General features: G+C 48.6%; 1 protein-coding gene across 18 annotated transcripts in view; it reads left to right on the top strand.

Moving 5' to 3' along the window:
- The window catches only part of SCMH1 (Scm polycomb group protein homolog 1), a 188,452-nt gene that overhangs the window by 162,848 nt on the left and 2,513 nt on the right, over positions 1–23,091 (top strand). For all 18 annotated transcript variants that reach the window (XM_043574594.1, XM_043574578.1, XM_043574579.1 and 15 more), the window contains 3 exons: positions 3,036–3,236; positions 4,966–5,163; positions 15,940–16,134. In XM_043574594.1, coding sequence (XP_043430529.1) covers positions 3,036–3,236; positions 4,966–5,163; positions 15,940–16,134 — 594 coding nt within the window. The remainder of the gene's footprint in view (positions 1–3,035; positions 3,237–4,965; positions 5,164–15,939; positions 16,135–23,091) is intronic.

Below are 23,091 nucleotides of genomic sequence, written 5' to 3'. Positions count from 1 at the left end.
TTTTATATATATTTTTAAGCTCATCTTTCTCATTCTGCATTTTTATCATAGGCAATGAGAAGCCACCTTGCACTTTCATTACTTTGTCTAGAAGTCTCTTTAGCTATTTCACGAAGCTCACCAGGTACATTTATTTCCTAGTCCCCTGTTACTGCAGATGACAGTGTCATCAAACTCTAAATCACTACCTACCCACGTGGCCCCTGTCCTCCATCTTCCAATAAGATTTTTCTCTCTTGCCTTAGGCTTTCACTGACAGCCTTCTCAAGATCTTATAGGCTTCCATTCTCGAAGCACTGCCAGCTCAGACTAATGAGGACAGAGATGGTACAAAATGAAAAGAACTGCTTGACCCCCCCCCCCCCCACCGCCTTTTACAGGCTTCTGTTCAAGCCCCTTTCTGCTTTCGCTCACACCCTTTTTGTGGCCCTTCATGCTTCTTTCTGCTTTCCAGTCTCAAAGCCAATGCCATGTGTGTTAGGTTTTTGTTACTGCGGTACCCTATTTCTGGCACCACTGTCTCTTCCAATAATCTTTTGCTACATAGCAAACCACCACAAAACTTCATGGCTTAAAACAACGATGTGGGCAGGGCTAGGTGGCAGCAGCTTGTACCCGTTCCATGTGGTGTCCGCTGAGGTGACTTGACTAGGGTTGGAGGACCCACTTCTACACGCGGCTGACAAGTTGGCTGTTGGTTTCTCTCCACACAGACCTTGCCACAGGGTAGCTTTGGCTCCTCACGTGTGGTAGTTGGGTTCCAAGAGTGAATGTCCCGAGAAAGAGGAAATGGAAACTGTCAGCTTCTTTAGTAAGCAAGCCCTGGGCCCAGAAACTGGCACAGGGTCATTTCTACATAGTCTGTTGGTCAAGTATCGCACAGATCGATGGAAGGGAGGTCAGAGGTGTGGGAGTCATGTTTTTAAACTGCCACAGTCTTCTCAAGGTTTTGTAGTTTGCCTTTTATCTTTCACCCTTTAATCCATGTTAGAATTTCTTTTTGTAATCATCACAGGACTGGTTATATATGTTTTTCCTTTTGTGTAAACACACAAATCAAATAAAATTTACGTGCAGTGAAACATACATATCTTAAAGTACAATTAAATGAGTTTTAATCTTTGTAAGCACCACGTAACCAGAACTCCAGGCAAGATGAAAGTCATTTCTACCACCCCTGGAAGTTACGTCATGCCTCCTTGTAAGTCGGCCTTCTCTCCCACCTTCATCCTGATTTCTCTCACTGTAGATTCGATTTTCCTGTTTTGAACTTAATACAGAAATAGAATTATACTATATGTACATTTTATATTTGGTTTCTTTCACTAAAAGTAATGTTTTTGAGAAGCACCCTATCAATAGTTCATTCTTTTTTACTGCCGAATGCTCTCCCAATAAATGAATATATCACAATTTGTATATACATTCTCTCATTGTGGACGTTTGGGTTGGTTCTAGTTTTAGGCTGTTATGACTAAGCTGCTATGAACATTCTTCTGAGTGTCTTTTCATAGATATATGTCTTCATTTATTTTAACTACCCTTCTTATCTCTTTGAGTTTTTGAATTTTTACTTTCGTGTTCAATGAAAGAGTCATATCATGACATGGAAGTCCTAACTATTTAACAGACTTCACCCAATCCTTCTTTCATTAGATCTGCCTTCACACCCACCTCCAGGGGCCCCTGCCCATTCTTGGGCCTTTTGTGAATTTTAAGATGAAACAGTTTGGTTCTCATCATTGCCCATTCTTGGTTAAGGATTTGGCTTTTTTGGGTCTGCTCAGTCAGTTGCTGCTTTGCTTATCTGCTTTCCAGCTTCCAAAATTTTAAGCTGTCTTCTTTATTGTCTGACTCATGTTAGAGGGTTTTAGCAGAGAACAGAGTTGAATGTGTATTTCAGTGCATCTGGTTTATTCTTTACCTTTTTCCCTTCTTTCTTTCCTACCTGTCACCTTCCACATCCTGCCACTCTTACTATTTCCATTTCCGTCTCTCCATCTCCCTTTCCCTTCGAATTAGGTGAGGAATCCTCAGAGAGCCTGCGACTCAGCCCCCTTGTTTTACATCTGCTAAACTTGAAGCCCCACGGGCGAGCATGGCAGTCCATCCATGGCCACCACAGCTACTGCTCTTCTCTATTTTGCCTTTAATGGCAAAAAAGACCTTTTGCTCACCTGTTCTTTCTTCCATTAGCGATCCATGACAGTGTGAGAAAGCAGAGTACCCTCTTCAAGTGGGTCCTAGAAGGCATACCAGAAGAATGCCATAGCTGACCAGGCTGCCATGGGTTCTCTCTGGAGATCAAGGAAGCACCTCAGTTTCGGACTGCTTCTTACTCACGTGCCTTCCCTGTTCCCTGCCCAGCACAGTGCCAGGTAGAGAGTTGCAGCAGGAGAGTGCCCAGCTGCCATGACCTGATAAACTACTGAAACAGACAACTCCCTAGATGGGACCCTCGGGTCCTTTCCATTGTTTTCTTCGGTCCCATATTTCTCTGTTTTACTCCTTTCTTTGGATCTGAGTGTTAATGCAAAAGATAGCAAAGGGACTCTACCACCCAAAACAGAAATCAAGGCAGGTCACAGTGGTGTGACCATTCTAAGTGCAAGCCCAAACACACACTAGCACACTCTGGCTAATATTGCCATGGCCCCTACCATCCCTTACACATATAAGACCTACAGGAATGTGTGAGGCAACCAAGTACTGAACATGAAAGTACATACACCTGGGGAGTTGTTTAGATTCTCTTTTCAGTGCACAGAAGACCAAGTGTAAGTTCTGTGCCTTGGCTTTTGGTCTGGGCTGTTCTTCCAGCAGGCTCTGTTCCCAGAGCCTTTGGTCATGCAATCTGGGCTGGTTGCAGCTGGATACAGCCACCCTCTGCCCCCTCCCAATGTTTCACCGGCCTAGCAGCTGAGAATCCTGCTAGGGGCAAGAGCCCAGAGGGTGAGACACAGAAGAGAGCACCGTTCTGTCACTTCTCTACCCTGGACGCTCTTTAAGCTGTTTTGACTCTTTGTCTCCCGCAGTTTGTATTTACTTGAACAAGAATGGCAGCACAGGCCCCCACTTAGATAAGAAGAAGGTCCAGCTGCTTCCTGACCATTTTGGGCCAGCCCGCGCCTCCGTGGTGTTGCAGCAGGCTGTCCAGGCTTGCATCGACTGTGCTTATCATCAGAAAACCGTCTTCAGCTTCCTCAAACAGGGCCATGGTGGTGAAGTGATCTCAGGTAAGCACACTTGGGCTGGTGTGGCCTCCTCACCAGAGGGGCAGGCCTTCTCAACTGGCTCATTCCTGGCAAAGCATCCTGGTTCCTACGGCAGTCACGCCTGTAGGCTCTGGAGAAATGTGAAGGGATTCTGTTCCTTTTCAACAACCAGAACCCCTCTGAGCCTTATGCACCCCTCTGCCAAGTAGAATACCATGCAGACTCTGCTTAACCAAGCTTCTAAGCAGACTCCTGTCCTGTCTACCTGCTTAGCCTCTGCATACAGAAAACGTATGTGTGTTGCTTTAAAGGCATTCCAGAAGAAAGAATCCAGAGGGACTGCATTGTGGCAACAGGAGTTTCTCCAGATTGCCATAGCCTCCCACCTGGCCTCAGGGGACCAGAGAACTCTTAGGTTCTTCCAGCTCCTTATCTGGCCAGTCCTAAGCCAGCCCTGTTACCAGGAAGTTGAATCCCAGAGCAGAGTGGGGGAAAACCATTCCCTCTCTCTTTCCTGCTATGAGAGTTTGATTCAACTATGCTGTTTTTTGTTTTCACTGAGAATGTTCACTTTTTCTGCTGTGCCCTAGTTCTGTTTCCGTGTTCCCAAGTCCAAAACCCCATTCTATACCCACCAAGTCTATGAAGACTTGACCTGGAGCCTTTCAGTCTTAACTGCATGATCCTGCATAGTCTCCCGCCCCTTTCCTCTAACAAGTTGCAGTATCCAGTCTCAGGGAACCCAGCTGACTTGGCAGACCCTCACGGATACCTATATTCTTTTAGAAGACCCCATAAATAACTGTATTTTGTTAGCAAACATTTTTTGAGCCTTTATCTGACGTCAGAGGTTATTGCCAGGCACTGGCCGGGGAGGAAGAGAAAAGATGACAGGAGAGAAGTATTCTCATGTGCGAGAAATGTGTAAAGGGTGACGTGGGAGCCCTGGCGAGGGAGTAATTGGCTGTGTGGAGGGTGAGGGCACGCACGGAAGACATTGTTCTAGAAGTCGGAGGACTGCTGGGGACTCCAGCTTTCCTTTCCTTGGGAGGCTGAGGCTTCCGGGCAGTAGTCTGCGGGGATGAGGCCTTCTTTGCGCCTCTGTGGGGTTGCTGTCACCCACACCTTTCCTAGGGTTCTTCTGTCCCAAATTTGATTCCCGGGACCGGCCTATCTCCCCATTTCCTTGCTGCCCTCAGAGACAAATGCAAAGGCCTGCTTTTTAAGGATTATACAGATATTTTTTGAATAGAGATAGATAGGGAGGAAAATAAAACCAAGCATGGAATATTTCCAAATGCTGCTGAAACTCTAGTGCCCTAACACAGATCACATTGTGCACCCAAACCATTGCCGGCAATAGCTGTATTCTCCTCATCTGCCCGGTTTCTCTGTTCTTAGGCAGTTCTTATGGAAATAGAACCCAAAATGAGCAGATCTCCCGGAGGAGGCCCAGCCAACTGATGGAGCAGATAGAGTTGTGTTCACAGTTGTTTTCACAAGTTGAGTAAAATCGCCTCAGAGCCCCAGGTGCAACAGGCCTGGCCTGGCCACTCCCATTACTGCAAGCCCTGTGGAGGTGGAGGCAAAAATCAAACCCTTGAGGGAGGGAGGAGAGGGGAGGAAACCTGGGCACCGACTGCTTTGTGTAACCAGGTGAGCCTGAGGCAAGCAGTGGGCTGGGCTCCTCCGCCCAGCCTGCCCTGCACTGCCGGGCTGACACGCTCACCCCGTTTCCTTCATTCCACAGCCGTGTTTGACCGCGAACAGCACACCCTCAACCTCCCGGCAGTCAACAGCATCACCTACGTCCTCCGCTTCCTGGAGAAGCTCTGCCACAACCTTCGCAGTGACAATCTGTTTGGCAGCCAACCCTTTACACAGACTCACTTGCCTCTCACCACCACCGAGTACAGCCACAGCCACAGCCACGACAGGTACCTACCAGGTAGGAGCTGGGATGGGGCCTGGGCTGAGAAAGGGGCACAGGGCTCGCAGCAGTGCCAGTGGGGGCCCGGGGCTGGCCCTCACACCCTCCAGCCCGGCACCTACTCTCTGGACTCCTGGCTTTCTGCGCCTTACCTTTGCCGCAGGTGCAGCCAGGGACTCCTTGGTCTCCTCCCATCTCTGCTCTCTCCAGGATTTTGTTTTCCTATCTCTAGGATTAACCTTCTGTCCTCTGGATTTTTATCCCTAGAAAACGGTGGTTCAGAGTTCCCCTCCTGAGCCCCCACGGCGTGTGGCACGTGGAGCCACCATGAGGTCACAGCACGCCTCCCAGTGTGAAGCTGGCGGCAGAGGCCTAAGGTAGCTCTCCCTTGCCAACAGGAAGGTTTAGTCTCAGGCTACAGAGTGAGAAGTGTGCTCCCCCGTGATTGGCCGTCCACTCTTTCCTTTGGCACGTGGCCCGAACTCCTCCAGCACTGCCAGTCTAGCAAGTCAATTCAAGTTCCTGCCATTTCCAACGAGGCTGGAAAATAACTTTCTTAGTTAGCATAGCAGACCCGCAGCGGGAAAGCGGATGCCACGTGGCCGGATCAATGACTAAGCACTTCCAAGAGAGGTTAAAGAGTGAGTGGAACTCAGCATCTGGAGCCCCGGGACACAGAACGACAGGGAGCGGAGGAAAGCTCGATCCCAGTAGCGAGGTAGGTCGTGGTCAAGAGAGGAAGCAGAGGCCCTTTAGAAGAGTCTCATGGACTCCTCCTGGCGGAGGAGCAGAGAGGTGGTGCTGTGAGTGCTGGGGCTGTGCTGTCCTTTGGCGAGGGAGCCCAAGTCTGAAAGGTGCCCATTTCTGACCTACACAAGTCTTGTCACCACACTGCCTCCCCTGGCATCTCTTTATCGTTGTCTTAACAGAGTCCACTTCCGGAGAACGCGCTCGGCAACATGACTACTCACCCAGCCCCCCCACCCTCACCTCTGTCTGTACCTCTGCACCCCAGTGAGCACTGCCTGTGTGACTTGTGTGCAGGGCAAAAAGACCACCTGAATTTCAAATACTCCTTGTGAGGGCCAGACCATCTGGTCCCTGCAGGCATGTCTGTGCCCCCCTCACTGATCTGTTGCTTGGGAGGGATCTTCTCTAAACCTTTTCTCCTGCTTTCTTTTATCATCAGAATCCGAGAACAAAAAGAAGTGTCCTTAGTATGTTGCACTGGGGGTCCGGGCTGGGTATGGCAGACATGGGGCAGACAAAGGCAGGTTGTCAAATACCCCAGCTGTTGGCCTTCAGGAACTCTGAGCAACACTTAAGTGATGAAAGCAAAGCCTATCTGAGATTCTGGAAGAATGCGTACACGAGAGGGGGTAGTGAACATTGAGGGTAGCTGCTCGTCTAAAGAGAGATTTCTCCACGAACCAGGAGCCCAGAATTCTTAAAGGGAATAATCATCACTGAGGACTAAGAGAAAACTTACTGGTAGCAGCATGCAGGGACTGGCAGGGATGTACGTCATGGGCCCGCAGTCATGGAGGGGGTTTGGAATTGAGGCCTGATGTGCCCTGGGAATTCTGTTCCAGTTTGCATCTCTCTGATTCAGCTACCAGACGAGAGGAAGCAAGCTTTAGCCGCTCTTCCTTCTTGCCTCACCAACTAAGAAAGAGACAAAGACCAGGGTTATCACATACCGTCCCCACTCCTTCCCTCATTTTCAGACAGATTCAGCCAGCTCTCTGCACCTTCTGGTGCTCACTGTCTAGCTTTTGTTTCCCATCCTGGGTGCTCAGCAACTTGGCTGCTCTTTCCCCAGTTTGTTTGCTTCTCTGAAGTGTTCTAACTGTGCCCAGACAAGCCAGAGCTTTGCCTAGATTTCTCACTCCTCTGTGCTCCTTTGCTTATCTTGCCTGCCTGCCTGCCTGCCTGCCTGCCTGCTAGCCTGCCTTGCTGACCCTTTGCTCCACCTCTGATCATCTATCATTTCCTGCACTTCCCTGATTACTTACCCAAACCTCTGCCAAATAGTTGGATATGCACAGGGCTTGGTCTGCCCTTTGGATCTGGGGTTTATCACTCCCACCCTCCTGCGTGGCTATGCGCTTCTATTTCAACATCCAAAGCTACCACTCCTCTTATCTAGGTACTTCCTGAGGTGCCTTCTCCCTTCCCTGCAGCCTGCCTCCACACTTCCCTGGCCCTTAGGGTCGTGGCCTAACTGACCGCACAATTCCAGTATAGCAGATCCCATTAGGGTTCCTTACCTGAGTTGAGACTTAACTTTTTTTGAAAAACTCCAAACCTACAGAAGAGTGTGCAAATAGGATAGTGAGCAACCATGTACTCTTCATCTAGATTTCCCACTTAACTTTGTAATATTTACTATACCTGTTTCTCTTAGGCATACGTACATATATTTGTGTCTGCGGATTTTTGTTTACTGAACCATCTGAGAGTTAACTGCAGCTGAGAGACGTGATCCTTAGTAAACTTTCCTATGTATCTCCTAAGAGTAGGAGTATTATCACACTCAAGAAATTTAACATGAGTAAAATCTACTAGCTAATATAGATAGATAGATAGATAGATCGATAGATAGATCGATAGATAGATTGATAGATAGATGTTCTGTCTCTTTAGTTTTCTTTTATCTACAGCAGTTTTCCACACTTTTGTCTCTGCCTTTCCTGACATGACATTGACATTTTGGAGACTCCAGACCAGTTGTCGGACGCTCTGTGCCAGATGCTATACTAGCCTCTGGGGAGCCAGAGATGGAACAGACCGCATCCCTGCTCTGGGAGCATGCCAGCTGAGAGAGGACAGACATGCACGCGGTGTGAGCCTGGAATGGGCCCTGTGGCCAGCCAGGAGTGATGAAAGACGAGGACAGGAAGGGTTCCTGGCGGAGGGTGGAGGGGGACAGTGTCAGATTAGGGTCACTTCTTCAAAACTCCACACGTGGCCATGTCAGGTGAGAGGCCTGTGAAGGTCATGTGAGACCTTCCGGCCCTCAGCACTGACAGCATTAACAGGAGACAATTAATGTAGCTGGTTCCAGGGACTATTATCTTAGCCGTAATTGAAACCACCCAGCATTAACCTCTAGGTCTGCCGTTTGGGGATTGCCCAGATTCCTCTCTGCTCAAGGAGGTTCATTTGTCCCAAGGTGGTAAGTTCCTTGTGCCTGTTTTTCTAGCTGCCGTCCAGGGTCATCTGAGCTTATAAAGTGGTCCTCCTGCCAGAATCCTAAAATGTATAGGATTCAATAAAGCCAAATAAGAAGTGTGAAATCTGTTAGGATGCATCCCTCTGTGGGGATGAAACCCTTCGTCCCCATGTGGGGTTTCCTCATAGAACTGTCAGAGTTCCAAGATGATGCAGATGCTCATAATTAATTGAACCTGTGTCGAGTCTATTATTCAGTCGGCTAACCCAGAAGTTACTGGTTGCACAACACCAAGGTCTGGTTTAGGCATATGGGCAGGGGGCATTTCCATAGTAAACTAGGGGCCCAGGTCCTCACACTCACAGAGTTTACAACCTGGCAAAGAGGAACAAATAAGCAAACAGTTCATTCATGATGATGCGTACTTTCAGAGGACACGTTCAGATTTCAGAAGTTCAAACCAGGTGTCAGGAGAGGCTTTCCGGAAGAAATTATATCTAAGCTTGGACCTGAAGGAGCAGCATAATCAGGTGGAGATGCCGCAGACCCAAGGAGATGGAGGAGGGGAGTAATGAAGAATGTTCCTATTGACTGACTAGCATGTGAGACTGTGAGGGACAAAGGGGAGCGTGACCCGTGTCAGAGGAACCGGATGTGTGGTACAGCTGACATACACAGTGGAAGAGAGGCATGTGAGAGACGAGGCTGGAGCGGAGGCAGCAGCCTGGTCAGGAAAGCTCTAACTGACCATACTGCCAGCTTTTTATCATTGAGCAGTGAGGACCCAGGGAAGGGACACAGTCACAGCGCTTCAGAGAGGTCACTCAGGATCCTGTGTGGGAGAATGGATTGGTACAGGGCGAGACAGTAGGCAGGGAGGCTGCCTGGAGGTTTGCGTGGGACTCCATGAGTCCTCTTAGATTTGGGGATAATCCTTTCCTTCGATACCCAAATCTAAATAACATCGAATGGGGCGCCTGGGTGGCGCAGTCGGTTAAGCGTCCGACTTCAGCCAGGTCACGATCTCGCCGTCTGCGAGTTCGAGCCCCGCGTCAGGCTCTGGACTGATGGCTCAGAGCCTGGAGCCTGTTTCTGATTCTGTGTCTCCCTCTCTCTCTGCCCTTCCCCCGTTCATGCTCTGTCTCTCTCTGTCCCAAAAATAAATAAACTTTGAAAAAAAAAAAAAATTTAAGTAACATCGAATGAACCCCCACCCCACATCATTCAGACTAGGGTTCCTGCTCTGACTCAGACTCCTGCAGACTCCTGCTCCTTCTTTCCCAGACCACTCTTATAGCTGACCGTCCCTCCCTTAGGTGCTTTGCCCCAAACATTTGGTCCGATTCTTCATCCTTCATTTCCCTAAGGAAAATGAATACAAAAATGAATACAATTGTAATAAACTTGTACTGGAGTTTAGGGGGGTGGGGGAGAATTGCCACAAAGAACAGGAAGCATTTTAACATTTCTGTTTTATCTTCATGTTTATCTGCTGTTACAGGATGTATCCTATTGGCCTCATTCACCTTCGGCCTCAGCCTGCTGCCATTTCTGGGGCCCACTCTAGGTCTGGGGGATTTTCTTCTCTGTTCTCTATTCCTTCCATCCCATACCTCCTCCTTTTCCAGCTATCAGCAGGCAACTCCAGCTTAATATATTATGCAGAATAATTTTGTTTCCTCTTATCTCCAATTTCCCAGACTTTGTCTTTCAAAACCAAAACTATATAAATGTAACAATGTAATTATATAAATGAAAGAACCACATAGCCCACCCAGATCTTTACTTTCAACTCAAAGAACAAAGACAAAAGCTGTTGGTAGAGAGATTTGTTCCATCTATCCCGTGTTCTCTTTTTTCTGCCTTCATGTGGATTAATCCAGTTTTTTTATGATTTCTATTTCCTTATTGGCTTATTAGCTATAACTAATTTAATTCTTTGTTTTAGTTTAGTGATTGCTTTAGTTTATATTATACATTTTTTACATATCACAGTCTACCTTGGAGCCATAGTCTTATCCCTTTACATATCGCATAAGAACCTTACAGCTGGTACACTCTCCCCGTCTTCTGGCCTTTGTGCTATTGTTACCATACGTTTTACTTTTACATATATTGTAAATCCCACTATACATTATTATTTTACTTTAAATAGGTAATCCTCTTTTAAATTTTTTCAATATAAAAAATATATTCTTTTAACATAAAAGAAAAAATTATTTTATATTTACCCTTTCATAGTTACCCTTTCTGGTATTCTGGTACTTTCCATTTTTTTAGTGTAGAGCCAGAGTTTCGTATCTTCTCCCTGCTGAAGGACTTTCCTTAACATTTCGCAGAGTTACAGTCTACTGGACACAAATGCTTTCAGTTTTGTATATTTGAAAAAGTCTTTTGTTTTTGGGGGGGGGGGTTGTCTTTGTTTCTGAAAGATACTTTTAAAATTGACTCTTTTTTTGTTCAGCACTTTTTAAAAGATGTCACTCCATTGTTTTCTGGTTTGCGTTGTCTCTGATGAGAAGTCTGCTGTCATTCTTCTTTTTGGTCTCATGCTGTTCCCACCCCCCTCCACACCCCCCCAGGGTGCTTTTAAGGTTTTCTGTTTATTATTGGTTTTTAGCCATTTGACTATGCTGTGCTTTGGTGAGGTTTTCTTCATGCCTCTTGTGCTGAGAGTCCCCTGAGCTTCTTGGACATGTGGGTTTACAGCTTTTTATCAAATGTGAAAAACTTTCTACCATTCTTTCTTCATATATATTTTCTTCACCTCTTCTTTGGAGACTCCAATTAGACATATATGAGTCTCCTTGAAGTTTTCCCACTGTTTAGTGATGCTTTTTAAATATTTTCAGCCGTTTTTCTGTGCGTTATTTTGGATAAATTCTGTAGGTGTGTTTAAGTTAGCTAATCTTTTCTTCTACAGTGTCTAATCCACTCTTAATCCATCTCATGTATTTTTATCTCAGACATTGTGTTTTCATTTCTAGAAGTTTGACTTGGGTCTTTTTATGTCTTTGGTATTTTTGCTTAACCTGCATAGTCTTTGCTCTGTCTTCTTGAGCATTTGAAATCTAGTTGTAATCACCTCTCCAGAGCTCTGACCCATGAACTGTAGCCGCCTTGGCCTATCTGGACTCGGCCCCATCTCCTCAGCTCAGGGAGCTCACCGGCTCTGTCTTATCTTCCCCTGCCTCCACTGTGGCCTGGAAACACTCTTGACAGTGAGCTGAGAGCAAGCCTAGGGCTCACCTTTTTTGTTACCCCTTTTCAGGAATCACCGTCCTGCACTACCTGATGCCCAGTGTCTGAAAATGGTTATTTCGTGTATTTTGTCTTTTTGTTTTCAGTTCCAAGAAATCAGATATGCCTAGACCCTGCTACTCTGCCTTAGTGGAAATCCAAAATGTCTCCTAAAGCCATGTACGTCTTATCAGTCTACTGCCTTTGCCATTATCCTCTCTCTCTTGGCCTGAGAGGTCCTTTCTGGCCTATCTGGTCTCCTCTCTCGTTCCTCTCTGCTCCATTTTCTACCTAATAGCCCAAAGGGTATTCTTCAGGCATAAAGGAGCTCATGGCATGCCCTAACCTAAAACTCTGTAGTGGCATTCTAATACACTGACAGTAAAATCCAGGTGTCCTACTCTGGTTTGCAGTATTCTGCATCATCTGGTTCTTGCCTACCGTGCCAGATTCATCTCTTCCTTCCATATATTTCAGCTACACTGTTTTTCCGCCATTTCCCCAAATATTCCAAGCTGTTTTTCTACTCAAGATCTTTCTATAAGTTACCAGGCAGCAGCCCTTAGCCATTGTACCAGGAGACCTACAGCAGATGATTAGGTTGTACCTAAGCCACGTCAGCTCCTTGGCCCTTTCCACAGAATTCTCTGCAGGTGAGGGGCATCCTGGGGCATGTTCCTATCCTTTGCAGTTTTGCAGTGTTTCTTGGAGATCAAATGTTTAGATAATGCTTGGGATTCGTTGGGGCTGCCAGCGAACCCTAAAACCAAGCACATTGTTTAGCATACCTCTACGTGGATGCTTCAGACCACAGCTGTTAAACATCATCTTGTCAAGGAGACCTCTCAAGGTCTCCTCATCTAAAAAAGCCCCCCTTGTTATTTTCTGTCTTAATACCCTATTTGCTTAGTAATATTTACAATAGTTTCTAATTTTTTATAAGCTTGTATTTTGTCATCCTTCCCACTAGATTAATTATTCCTTGAGGGAAGGGACAATAATCTGTCTTTTTCATCGTTCACAGTATCTGTCTCCCTGTCACATAGCAAATATCTGATAATGTTTGCTGAATTAAAGTGTAGTAGAGGGTGTAGGACACGTAGTTCAGAGGACTTTTTTTTTCATGAGGCAGACTTAAGCATACGCAGGAACTGTGGTAGTCTCTGGGTCTTGTGTTGGCATAAGAATTTTCCTAGAAAATTCCAGAAATTCTTAGAAAATTCTAGTTTCTTTCATTTGTTTCACCCCAGGAAGGGGAAAGCACGGTTGTTAGCACAGATTCCTTGAATCCCAGAAATGGAAAGTGGTCTAGAGATGATCTAGTGTCTAGCCCAGCAGATCGGGTGGTCATCTGACTTCTGCTTAAGTGCTCCCAATGACAGGTTGCTCACCATCACCTTTGGCAACCGATTTTATTGCTGGGCACTTCTGATTGCTACAGTGCCTTCACTGTTGAGCCCAAATCTGTCTTCTTATAACTCCTGTCCCCTGTTTTACTGGCTGCCTTTCAGAAGATCCAATCTACCTCCAGTTCTCTTCCCTTCCCTTGACTGTCCTCAGGTTATTTGTCACCCCTGACTTTTCTCCAGATCATGCATTCGTGGGCTCTTTCTCCTTTGCATGATTTCTAGACCTCCCCCCACCATTCTTGCCATCCTCCCCTGGGAACTCTTGTTTTTAGGGTAGCCTTACAAGGTGAGACTCCAAAAAAATCTGCTTCTGACTGGAAATCAGTGCATGAGGAAAGGCCTTTATCTGTCTGTTTACCTCTGCATACCCCGTCCCTAGCACAGGAGCTAGTACTCAAAGGATGCTCAACAGATGTTTGCTGAATGAAGGAATGAGCTCCTTCCCATGCTGACTGTTCTTACGTCTCTAACACATCCACAGCAAATTTCATTTAAATTGACCACATGAGATTGTCTTTTTAAAAAATTTTTCTTAATGTTTTATTTATTTTGAGAGAGAGAGACAGAGAGACAGAGAGACAGAGTACAAGCAGGGGAGGGGCAGGGAGAGAGGGAGACACAGAGTCTGAAGCAGGCTCCAGGCGCTGAGCTGTCAGCACAGAGCCCGACGTGGGACTTAAACTCGTGAACTGCAAGATCATGACCTGAGCCAAAGTCAGACACTTAACCGATTGAGCCACCCAGGTGCTCCTTAGTGTCTTTTTATAGATGGGCAAACTGAATCCCAAGAAAAAGGCAGAGATCAGTGACCAGTGGTAATGCCAGAAATAGAACTCGAGTCTTGCAGCCCTAACTTCTGACCCTGGGCCAATGGTTGCAAGGTTCCTTTTAGCAGTAGAACTCCTTTTTTCAAAGGCAGGATTATATGAAAACTCTGGGGTATAAAAGTTAAAACCAGAGCTGTTTTGCTAGAACCTGGGGTGAGACCCAGAGGCCTACTCACTTGGCCTCCCTCTGGAGGCCCTCGGGGATCTGTAGAGCACAGTTTGAGAGCACTGCAGTCTGCTTTGCTGCACTGTCTTGCTGAGGCAGCCAGGCCCTCGTCTGGTCAGCCTTAAGTAGACGAGGCCCTCCCAGGGCCCTCCCAGGCATGATTCTTCATCTGTCCACTGCCTCTCATTAGGAGAGCTTTAATGACCTGGCCTGGTGCCGTTGCCCCTGTCCCGGTGTTCAGGCCCCTCAACTCAGACTCTAGGCCTCCACTGCCATTCGTAGCATCGCTGAGAGGAAGAGATGCTGACTTGCATCAGCAGCTGGTGAGCCCCCCATACTGTCCTGCTGATGCTTCACACGCTAGTTCGGGTGAGGCAAGTTGTGCTGTCCGCGGTTTTCGCCAGGTAATGAGGGCTCGAAAGGTGCATGCAGAAACTAGATTTCATCCTTTTCCCGAGTTACTGCAGAGAACGTAGGCTTGCCGTAACTCTGAGTGAAGGATAAATAAAATAACTCCCCACCTTGGTAAAGTCCATCTCATTCCATTTTCTCATTTGATGTTCTCAGCATGAGAGAGAGGGATTCCCCCCCCCCCCCCCCCCCCCCCCCGCCTTTTACAGATGAAGCTGGCGCTGAGAGGACAGACAGCTTGCACGAGGTCAAATACCTGGAGAAGGGCAGGAGCCCAGGTGTAGAACCCGGGCCTCCTGTTTGCTGGCTTGGAGTCCTGTGCTGTCTCAAAAGTGGGACGCTGCTGTGGTCCCCTCTCCTGGAAGATAGGAATCTGAAGGCTCGTCTGCCTAAAGGGGTGGGCTGCGTTCCAGGTCCCCAGAGACTTCTCTCTCCGGGACCATTGCCGGGGTAGGGCTTTGTCAGTCACACTCCCGAGATTAAGGGCAAATAGCTGGATTTGACTTTAAGCCCCCGGTTACCCTGCAAGTTCAGGTAGTAGAAAGTAGTCCTAAAATCCTAACCCGTCTTGCCACAGAAGTCTTACCGTGTGCCAGACCGTGTGTTTGACTGTAGTCAAACCGTGTGTTTGACTGTAGTGTTGATCACAGGCCTGAGTGAATCCCAAGCGTTACCTGAACAGCCGACCTCTAAGAAAAGCTACAAAGGATGGGGGCGGGGGGTGGCCCAGGACCCAGCACTCCTCCTTTAGGCAGAGATGATGTGAGCAGGGCTGAGGAACTGACTGAGTGTGGGCGGAGCCCAGTCACGAGAGGGAGTCTGCTTCAGGTTCTGGAGTGCACTCATTAGGGGCTGCTGCCCAGCTGAGGGGCTGGGCCTCAGAGGAAGGGGGCTTCCCATGTCCTAAATGAGGAGAGTGCGGTTCTGAGAGAAGCACCTTGTCTACCCAGTGCCAGAGCCAAGTTCTAATCCAGATTCTGGTCTCCACGGCCCTATTCTCACCGCCGCATAAGCCCAGCTTCCTTGGGGTAGTTCTGTTCCACAAGGCAAGTACGAAAGGAGGGAGGGAACCAAGGAGCAGACCCTTCATAGGCAGGCTGTTAGTTGGGGACTGAGGAGCGTTTCTGAGATGTCTTGCTGGCTGAGGGGGTCACCTTTTAAAGTGTCCTCATCTAAGTAATCATACCTCTTCTCCAGCACCCCTGTCCCCTGCACTAGCATCTCGTGTGTAGGGAGGCAGCCTCTTCCTAAAATAGTTCTATTTGTTTTAAGGTTCTCCTTATCCAGAAAAAGCTTAAGACATCCAGACCACAAGAAACTTCAAAGACTATCTAATCTAAAAGGAAGAGTCCCTAAGGAGATACAAGTCCAGAGAATGGCACTGGGCTTGACTAAGGTCACCTAGTGAGAGCCAGAGCCATGCCTAGTACACAGGCCTCCTAAGATAGCCTAGAACTTTCTGTCTTGCTGCCTCTTGCTCCATCCAAACAGGTACCTGGGAGGCCAGCGCGCCGGCAGTCCTTCTAGACTAGTTCCTGCTCTAACTCTGGTTTTACTGTTTTCCAGGTGAAAGCTTTGTCCTGGGGAATAGTCTGACCCGGTCCTTGGAACCACACTCAGACTCCATGGACTCCGCCTTGACTCCCACCAACCTTGTCAGCAGCTCCCAAAACCTTCGAACCCACGGGTACCGGCCTCTGCTTCCATCTTGTGGCCTCCCACTGAGTCCTGCCTCGGCTGTGCGCAGGCTGTGCTCCAGGGGTAAGCTGACTGCAGTTCTGACCTTCGCTCTTCCCTTCCTTCCTCACTGAGCGCTGGCTGCCCCCTGCCTGGCAGTTGGACGGGGTCCAGACTTACCATTTGTGTCTAGCTAGGCACCAGGGAGGCGTCTGGAGCTCTGGGATTGGCTTGACAACAGTGGAAACTAAGAGCCAAAGGGACAGGGAAAGGTACCCCCATTCATTTATTAGCCATTCATTCGAAGACCATCTGTGTTCAGCATGGGGATGCAAAAGTCAATCGCTTCTGGTCCTCAGAGTGTTCACAGTCTTACAGGAGAGACAAACACTTCAACACAATTGTAAGACATATCTTGAGTACAGAGATGTGCTTTGGATAGTATGAAAACTGCAGGAAAGAAGAACTCCTAACCCAAGCTCGGTATCCAGGGGAAGCTTCCTTGAATTTTTTTTTTTTTTAACGTTTATTTATTTATTTATTTATTTATTTTAATTTTTTTTTTTTCAACGTTTTATTTTTATTTTTGGGACAGAGAGAGATAGAGCATGAACGGGGGAGGGGCAGAGAGAGAGGGAGACACAGAATCAGAAACAGGCTCCAGGCTCTGAGCCATCAGCCCAGAGCCCGACACGGGGCTTGAACTCCCGGACCGCGAGATCGTGACCTGGCTGAAGTTGGACACTTAACCGACTGCGCCACCCAGGCGCCCCTAACGTTTATTTATTTTTGAGAGAGAGAGAGAGAGAGACAGCATGAGCAGGGAAGGGGCAGGGAGAGAGAGGGAGATACAGAATCCGAAGCAGGCTCCGTGCTCTGAGCTGTCAGCACAGAGCCCGACGTGGGGCTCACATTCACAAACCATGAGATCATGACCTGAGCCGAAGTCGGACACTTAACCGACTGAGCCACCCAGGCGCTCCTAGGGGAAGCTTCCTTGAGAAGGTGACACCACCCTGTCCGAGACTTCAAAGCTGTGAGCGGTGAGATCAGGAGTAGTAGGGGAGGGAGAGCTTTCCAGGAAGAGAGCATAGCGGAACAAGGACAGAGGGATAAGAACTGGTACAGATGGTGCACATGGAACTGCATGCACTTTGGTATCGCTGAACATAAAGTGTGATACTGGGACTTGAAACAGAAAAGCCTGGAAAGGTCAGGGGGCTGCTTCACAGAGGACCCAAAGCTGTGGAGCATGATGGAGTCTGGAGTGGATCCTGCAGGCAGTGTGAAGCTGCCGAAGGCTTTTAATTAGAGGCGAGACCTAAAGAGTTTTGTGTTTTGAACAGATCACATACTACTGTGTTGAGGACACACTTGAGGAAGGACAGACTAGAGAGGCCACTTAGGAGGTTGGGGAGTGGGCCAAACCAGAACAGATAAAGGCCTGGATTAGAAAAGTGGTAGATAGTTTATAGAAGAGCAAATGGGTTAAAAAACTATTCACAAGGGAGATACAGTCAGATTTGAGGATAGTGAGAAAGAAGGGAGGAGGAATGTCTCCTTGGTTTCTAGATGGGGTGGCAGGGTGCCATTCAGTGAGAGAGGGGACCAGCCGTAGAAAGACAGGGAGGGAGCCCACAGGTCATCTAGGTGACATCCACCAGGCAGTGGCTCTGCAGGTCTGATTCTCAGGGAAGACAACTGAACTGAAGATAAATGTTTGGGAGTCATCGGCATACAGATGGTAGTTGAAGCTGTAGGATGAATGCCAGCCACTTCCCAGGAGTGTATGGGTAGAATGAAAAGAACAATTGACCAAAGGTGGAGTCCTGGGGACCAACAAAGTTCAGGAGGTGGGAGCAGGAAGAAGATCCCAGGAGACGACAAAGAAGTAGTCAAATGCGAGGAAAAACAAAATCTGATGTTGCAGTGGCCAGGATTACAGAGAGCATTTCAAAGAGAGCGCACCACAACAAAGATTTGGCAACTATCTGTCGGAGGTGGTGATTAGTGGGTAATTGACGACCTTAGCAAGAGCAGCCTCAGAGGTTGTGGAGGGCGATGAGGGCAGATAGCATGGTGAGGTACTAAAGAGGGCTTAAGAAAAAGAAAAATGGTGACCTACAAAAGAAGGTCTTCAAGAGTGGGAGCGCCCCGATGTGTTTATCAGCAGACAAGTTGTGCCTTCCAAGAAGAAGAAATGAAGAATATAGGAAAGAGAAGAGAGTAAAGCTGTGGGTGTGGTGCGGTGGGAAGGGTTAGGGACCCAGGGCATAGAAAAATGGGTTGGCCTTAAGCCTTGTTCTTTGAGACCGGAGGAAAGATTGATGGTGGCCATGAGTGAATGGGGAGAGGGCGAGTAGAGAAGGGCTTAGGGGAGCTCCCAGACTGGACTGGTCAAGAGCAGACAGGGGGAGATGGAGCAAGGAGAAGGGACTGGCTTTCGGGAAACACTGAAGGCCCAGCTGTGCTTGGAGACTAGTCTGCCATTTTGCCAGAGATGTGGTTTTCTTCTGTGGTCTTAGAAACCTAGATGTGGGAATGAGAAAAGACTGTCTGCGGATGAAAGTTTCACGTTGAGGTAGAAGGGCAAGAGGGCCAGGGAGTGGGGGAGCTGGAGGGACGGCCGTTTAGACCATCAGCACCGGACCGGGCCAGGTAGGGAAGAAGAAGCAAGGCTGGGACAAGGCTGAAGGATGGGGAATTGTGAGTCTGCTGGGCTAAATGTCTCTGTGACGTAATGGGTTTAGTGGACTGAAGTCCAGGACAGTTACAGACATGGGAGGTTGGGGTCAGAGAAAGGGATGTTTACGTTTCTGAAGTGGATTTGTTCCAAGTGATGGCAGGAAGCAGGCAGTGGCCTTGGCGGGAGGTATTTGAAGCAGAGTGGAGGTGAAGGTCACTGGAGGCCAGGTGGGTGACTGAGTGCCTCTGAGGATGAGGACAGGAACCGGCTGGAGCAGGAGGCTGTGACCGACATACCGAGCAATCTCCATCTCACAAGGGGTAGAAGCCCAGAGGTCTGGAGGCGACAGTGAACAGGACGAGCAGGTGGCTGGGCACATATCTGGCCTCTGATGAACATGAGCTTTCATAGGAGAAAGGCCTAAAAGTGGCCATGGAGAGACGGGAAAGTGCCACCTCCACACTCCCAGCCCCCGGCGTGTGGAACAATAAGAAGATTCCATTGACAGGGCCTGCCGTGGAGAGAAGCGGCCTCAGGAGAGAGAGTTTTAGGGAGACCGAGTGGGGGGAAGAAGCCAGGCCGTCACCCAGCAAGGCGGTGCGGGGCATGGGCAGCGCTAAAGTCCAGGCAGAGCCGCCAGCTGATTTCCCGCCTTGAGTCTTGGGGGAGTCGTCTCACCTCTCAGGTCTCCACACCCCTCTTTTGTGCACTGGACATGGTGATATGGACCTGGTCTTTTCACAGGAGTGTGACAAGGATCAGATGGAAGCGGGGATAAGGGATCACTTGGGAAGCTTAATCACCCCCCAGGTGTGAAGGGATTCCGTCACCGTCCTCCCTCCCGAGGCCCTCTCTGTTGGGAGTGCTGCTTGATGGCTGCCCCATGCGCCACCGGCCTGAGATGTCACTCTTGTCTCCGGGCACCTCCTCTCTTCCTTTGGAATGCGTGTGAGCCTGTTGGCCAGGTCACGGTCTAAATCTCTTGTGACCCTGTAGAACCTCATACGGCTATGAAGGATTCCATTTGGCACTAGAACTGTTTGTCCCGAAGAATTCACATGTTGAGTCTGTCCCCTCTTATTTCACTAATCGAGGATGAGTAGGCACCGGTTTACTAGTCTGGCCACCTGCCTTAGATGTGCCTCACCTGCCTTAGTCATTCTCAGACTGAGACCCTCTGCCTTCCTTGAGGGGTAACCACCAGCTCTCATCGGGCAGTGGGAGAGAATCCCGCTGTCGTCTGTGTGCAGAAATGGGGATAGGAGAAGACAGATCCAGGGCACTGACTTGTCTTCTTCCTAGCTGTGTGGTCTTGGGAAAGTCACTTCACTTCTCCGGGCCTCAGCTCCCTCATCTCTAAACGGAAGATGCTGCTGCTTCCCTCAAGGGCTGTTTTAAGGGTCAGATGAGCTGACAGTGGCGGGTGGTGGGGGTTCTTCCTACTGTTCACTCTTCCCGACATCCACCACTACTACCTGCTGCACGCCACAGTCGTCTCTTGCTTGGACTGGTCTCCCTTCTGCCCTCCCCCGAAGCCCAAGTCTATTCACATGGGCTCTGAGAGCGATCCTTTCCACTGTAAGTTGGTTCCAGTCACTCCTCTGCTCAAAACCGACCTACTTCGCTCAGAAAAGCCAATGGTTTTTTTGGTGGCATCGAGGTCCTGTTATGTGCACCACCATGCCCCCCAGCCCATCACACACACTACCTCTCAGAGGTTATCTCCTACCACTCTCTCCTCATTCGCTCAGCTCTGGCCCACAGGCCTCCCGGCTTCACCGTAAACATGCCAGTCACCCTTCTGCCTCACGGTCTGTGCTCAGGTGTCATCATTTCAGAGCTGTCTCTCCCGACCACCATATAAATTAGCAACTTCCTGCCACTTGTCCTCCTGGGGTGTGTTGGAACAGGAGGAGGCTGCCAGACAAACTCAGAAATACGTAGTAGCATCAGATGTGTGAATATGTGCGTGCGTTTATGTTTATATGTGTATAATGTCATTGTGTGTGTGTTTGGTTCTTAGCTCCCCTAGGTCAAGGAATTGGCCGAGATGGTCCAGGGACACGTCCATGAGTATATCTTCTCTCTGCTGTCCGTAATCTCTGCAGCCAGTCTCTCTGTCAGTGTCACAGTGCACTGTCAGGGCAGGGAGAGGTGGCTGGCTCAGAGCCCTCTCCAACTTCCTTTCTACCACTGCCTCTAAAAAGCCATCGGAATTTCTGTGGCGATCGTCACCCTGCTTGCCCTGACACACTTCTCCCCTCATCTGGTCAGTGCCCAGCTACAAGCTGGAGATGTAACTCCCCGGAGGCTCTTCCCCAGGGAGCAGGGGCTGGGCCAAGCCAAATGTGCTTTGACTTTTAGACCTGGGACCCACCCAGAGTGAAGGGAAATGGAGGAGATTTTTAGCCTTTGCAAGAGACAGTTGCCGAGTACAGCCTTCTGCTCTCCTAGGTGGGTTTCAGCTCGCCTCTCAGCTGTGTGACAGGCATCTCCTGAGTGGTGAGGATACAGACGTGAACAAGGCAAGGTCCCTGCCTCAAGACAGACAGTCTGGTTGGGGAGCCAGAAAAATACACAAGTAACTATTATGTAGGGTCATTCGTTCATTTAACAAACCTGTCTGAGTGTCCACTATGGCTGCCCAGGCCCTCTTTTATGTCCTGGAGACTGTGAAAGGAAACCACCGCCCCCCTGTGTGTCTGTCTCCCTTACGCCCAGTACTCCATTCAACATGACTTCCCCCCTGACACCACACGTGCAGCTCTCCCCACACCAAACAATTGTGCCATACCACCTGGGTGTCCTACAATTTAACTCAACTCTGACACTGTGTGAAGAGAGTATCAGATCCCATCGGCTAAGGGTTCGGTCCCACAAGCCCCCTGCCCCATGCCACCAGAGGCCAGTCGAAGGTCCGGGATGTCACCCGTGCTTCTGACTGGCCGACTAAATCAAGGGTTCCCACAGTCACCTCCTTGGGTTCACTCACGAAAACTTACTAGGTTACCAGCTTTCTGTAACCAGAGAAAACTCAGGAACAGCCGGATGGCAGAGCTGCCCAGGGCGAGGCATGTGGGAGGGAGCACCAGCTTCCACGCCCTCTCCAGACACACAGATCCCACACCTCCATGTGTCCACCAACCAGGGGTTCTTGCCCTCCGAACCCCATCGTTTGGGGTTTTTACAGAACCTTGATTACACAGGCACAATCAGTTAAGTCATTGGCCACTCTCCTCCCCAGGGAGGTTGGCAGGCAACCCCCATCCTTTAGGGACTTTCCAGAAGTGACCTCAGGAACATGCTCAGGTGTGGCTAGAAAAGGCTTGTCGTGAATAACAAAAGGCACCTTTCTTTCTCTCACCATTTAGGAAATTCCAAGAATTTTAGGAGTTCTTGCCAGGGAACAGGACAAAGACCAAATATGTGTGTTTTTCTTATTAAAAGTCACAATATCACAAAGAAATAGGGCAGAAAATAGGAGAAGACAGTAAACATAAATACATGAAAATATTTTAGGTAGTGATACGTGCTGGGGAAAAGGAGATAATTGGATTGATAGTGGCTGTGTGGGGAATGGAATATTTTTGCTAGAAGGTTGGTGAAGGTCTGTGAGGAATTGATGTTTGAGATAAGACCCAAATATTGAGAAGGAATCAGGTATGCAAAGTCCTGGGAAAAGCACATTCCAGACCAAGGAAATTACAGGTCAAAGGATAAAGGCATAGCCTATTCGAGAAGCAGAAAGCAAGCTAGTGTGTCTGGAGCATGACAAGGAAGGGGTGGGGTTAGGGGGTTGAGGTGCAGTCAGAGGCAGAAAGGGCCAGATGCTGCAGTACTTTCTAGACCATGCATGGTAAGGAGTTCAGATTTCAGAGAGTCCAGACCCCACAGGGGAAATGGGAGGAACTGTATTTGAGCCAAGGTTGAGATAAAAGCTCTAAGCAGTGCACTAAATTAACTGAGATTCCTAGCAGCCAAGGCAAGACTATTTTCTGCCTCTGCACTATTAGGCTGTAGCAAGGTTAGCTATTCTCCAGGCCTTGGAAGAGGCACAGAGTATTTTCCACCACTTTTTTTCTCCCTAGACCCCAAATTAGATTTGGCTCTAATCTTGCCCATCTGCCAAAGTGTATCTAGAAATGGTCCCCAGAGCCAAGGTAAAAGCAGCCTTACCCACCAGACCCCCAGTGAGCCCAAGTAATCCCCTCACTCATTGTTCCCGCTGACTTTGGTCCAGGCTGAACCACAGCCTTAATGTAAAATTTCTTCTGGCCCTTTCCAAAATCAGATCTACTCTTAAAGAACAAAGATTTGGCTTAAGAAGAGTCTCAGATCCTCATCCCTTTGTGGAA

This window comes from Prionailurus bengalensis, chromosome C1 (genome assembly GCF_016509475.1).
Source record: "Prionailurus bengalensis isolate Pbe53 chromosome C1, Fcat_Pben_1.1_paternal_pri, whole genome shotgun sequence".
NCBI lineage: Eukaryota > Metazoa > Chordata > Mammalia > Carnivora > Felidae > Prionailurus > Prionailurus bengalensis.
The sequence above is the reverse complement of the archived record's forward strand: the minus strand, read 5'-3'. Positions and strand labels throughout refer to the sequence as shown.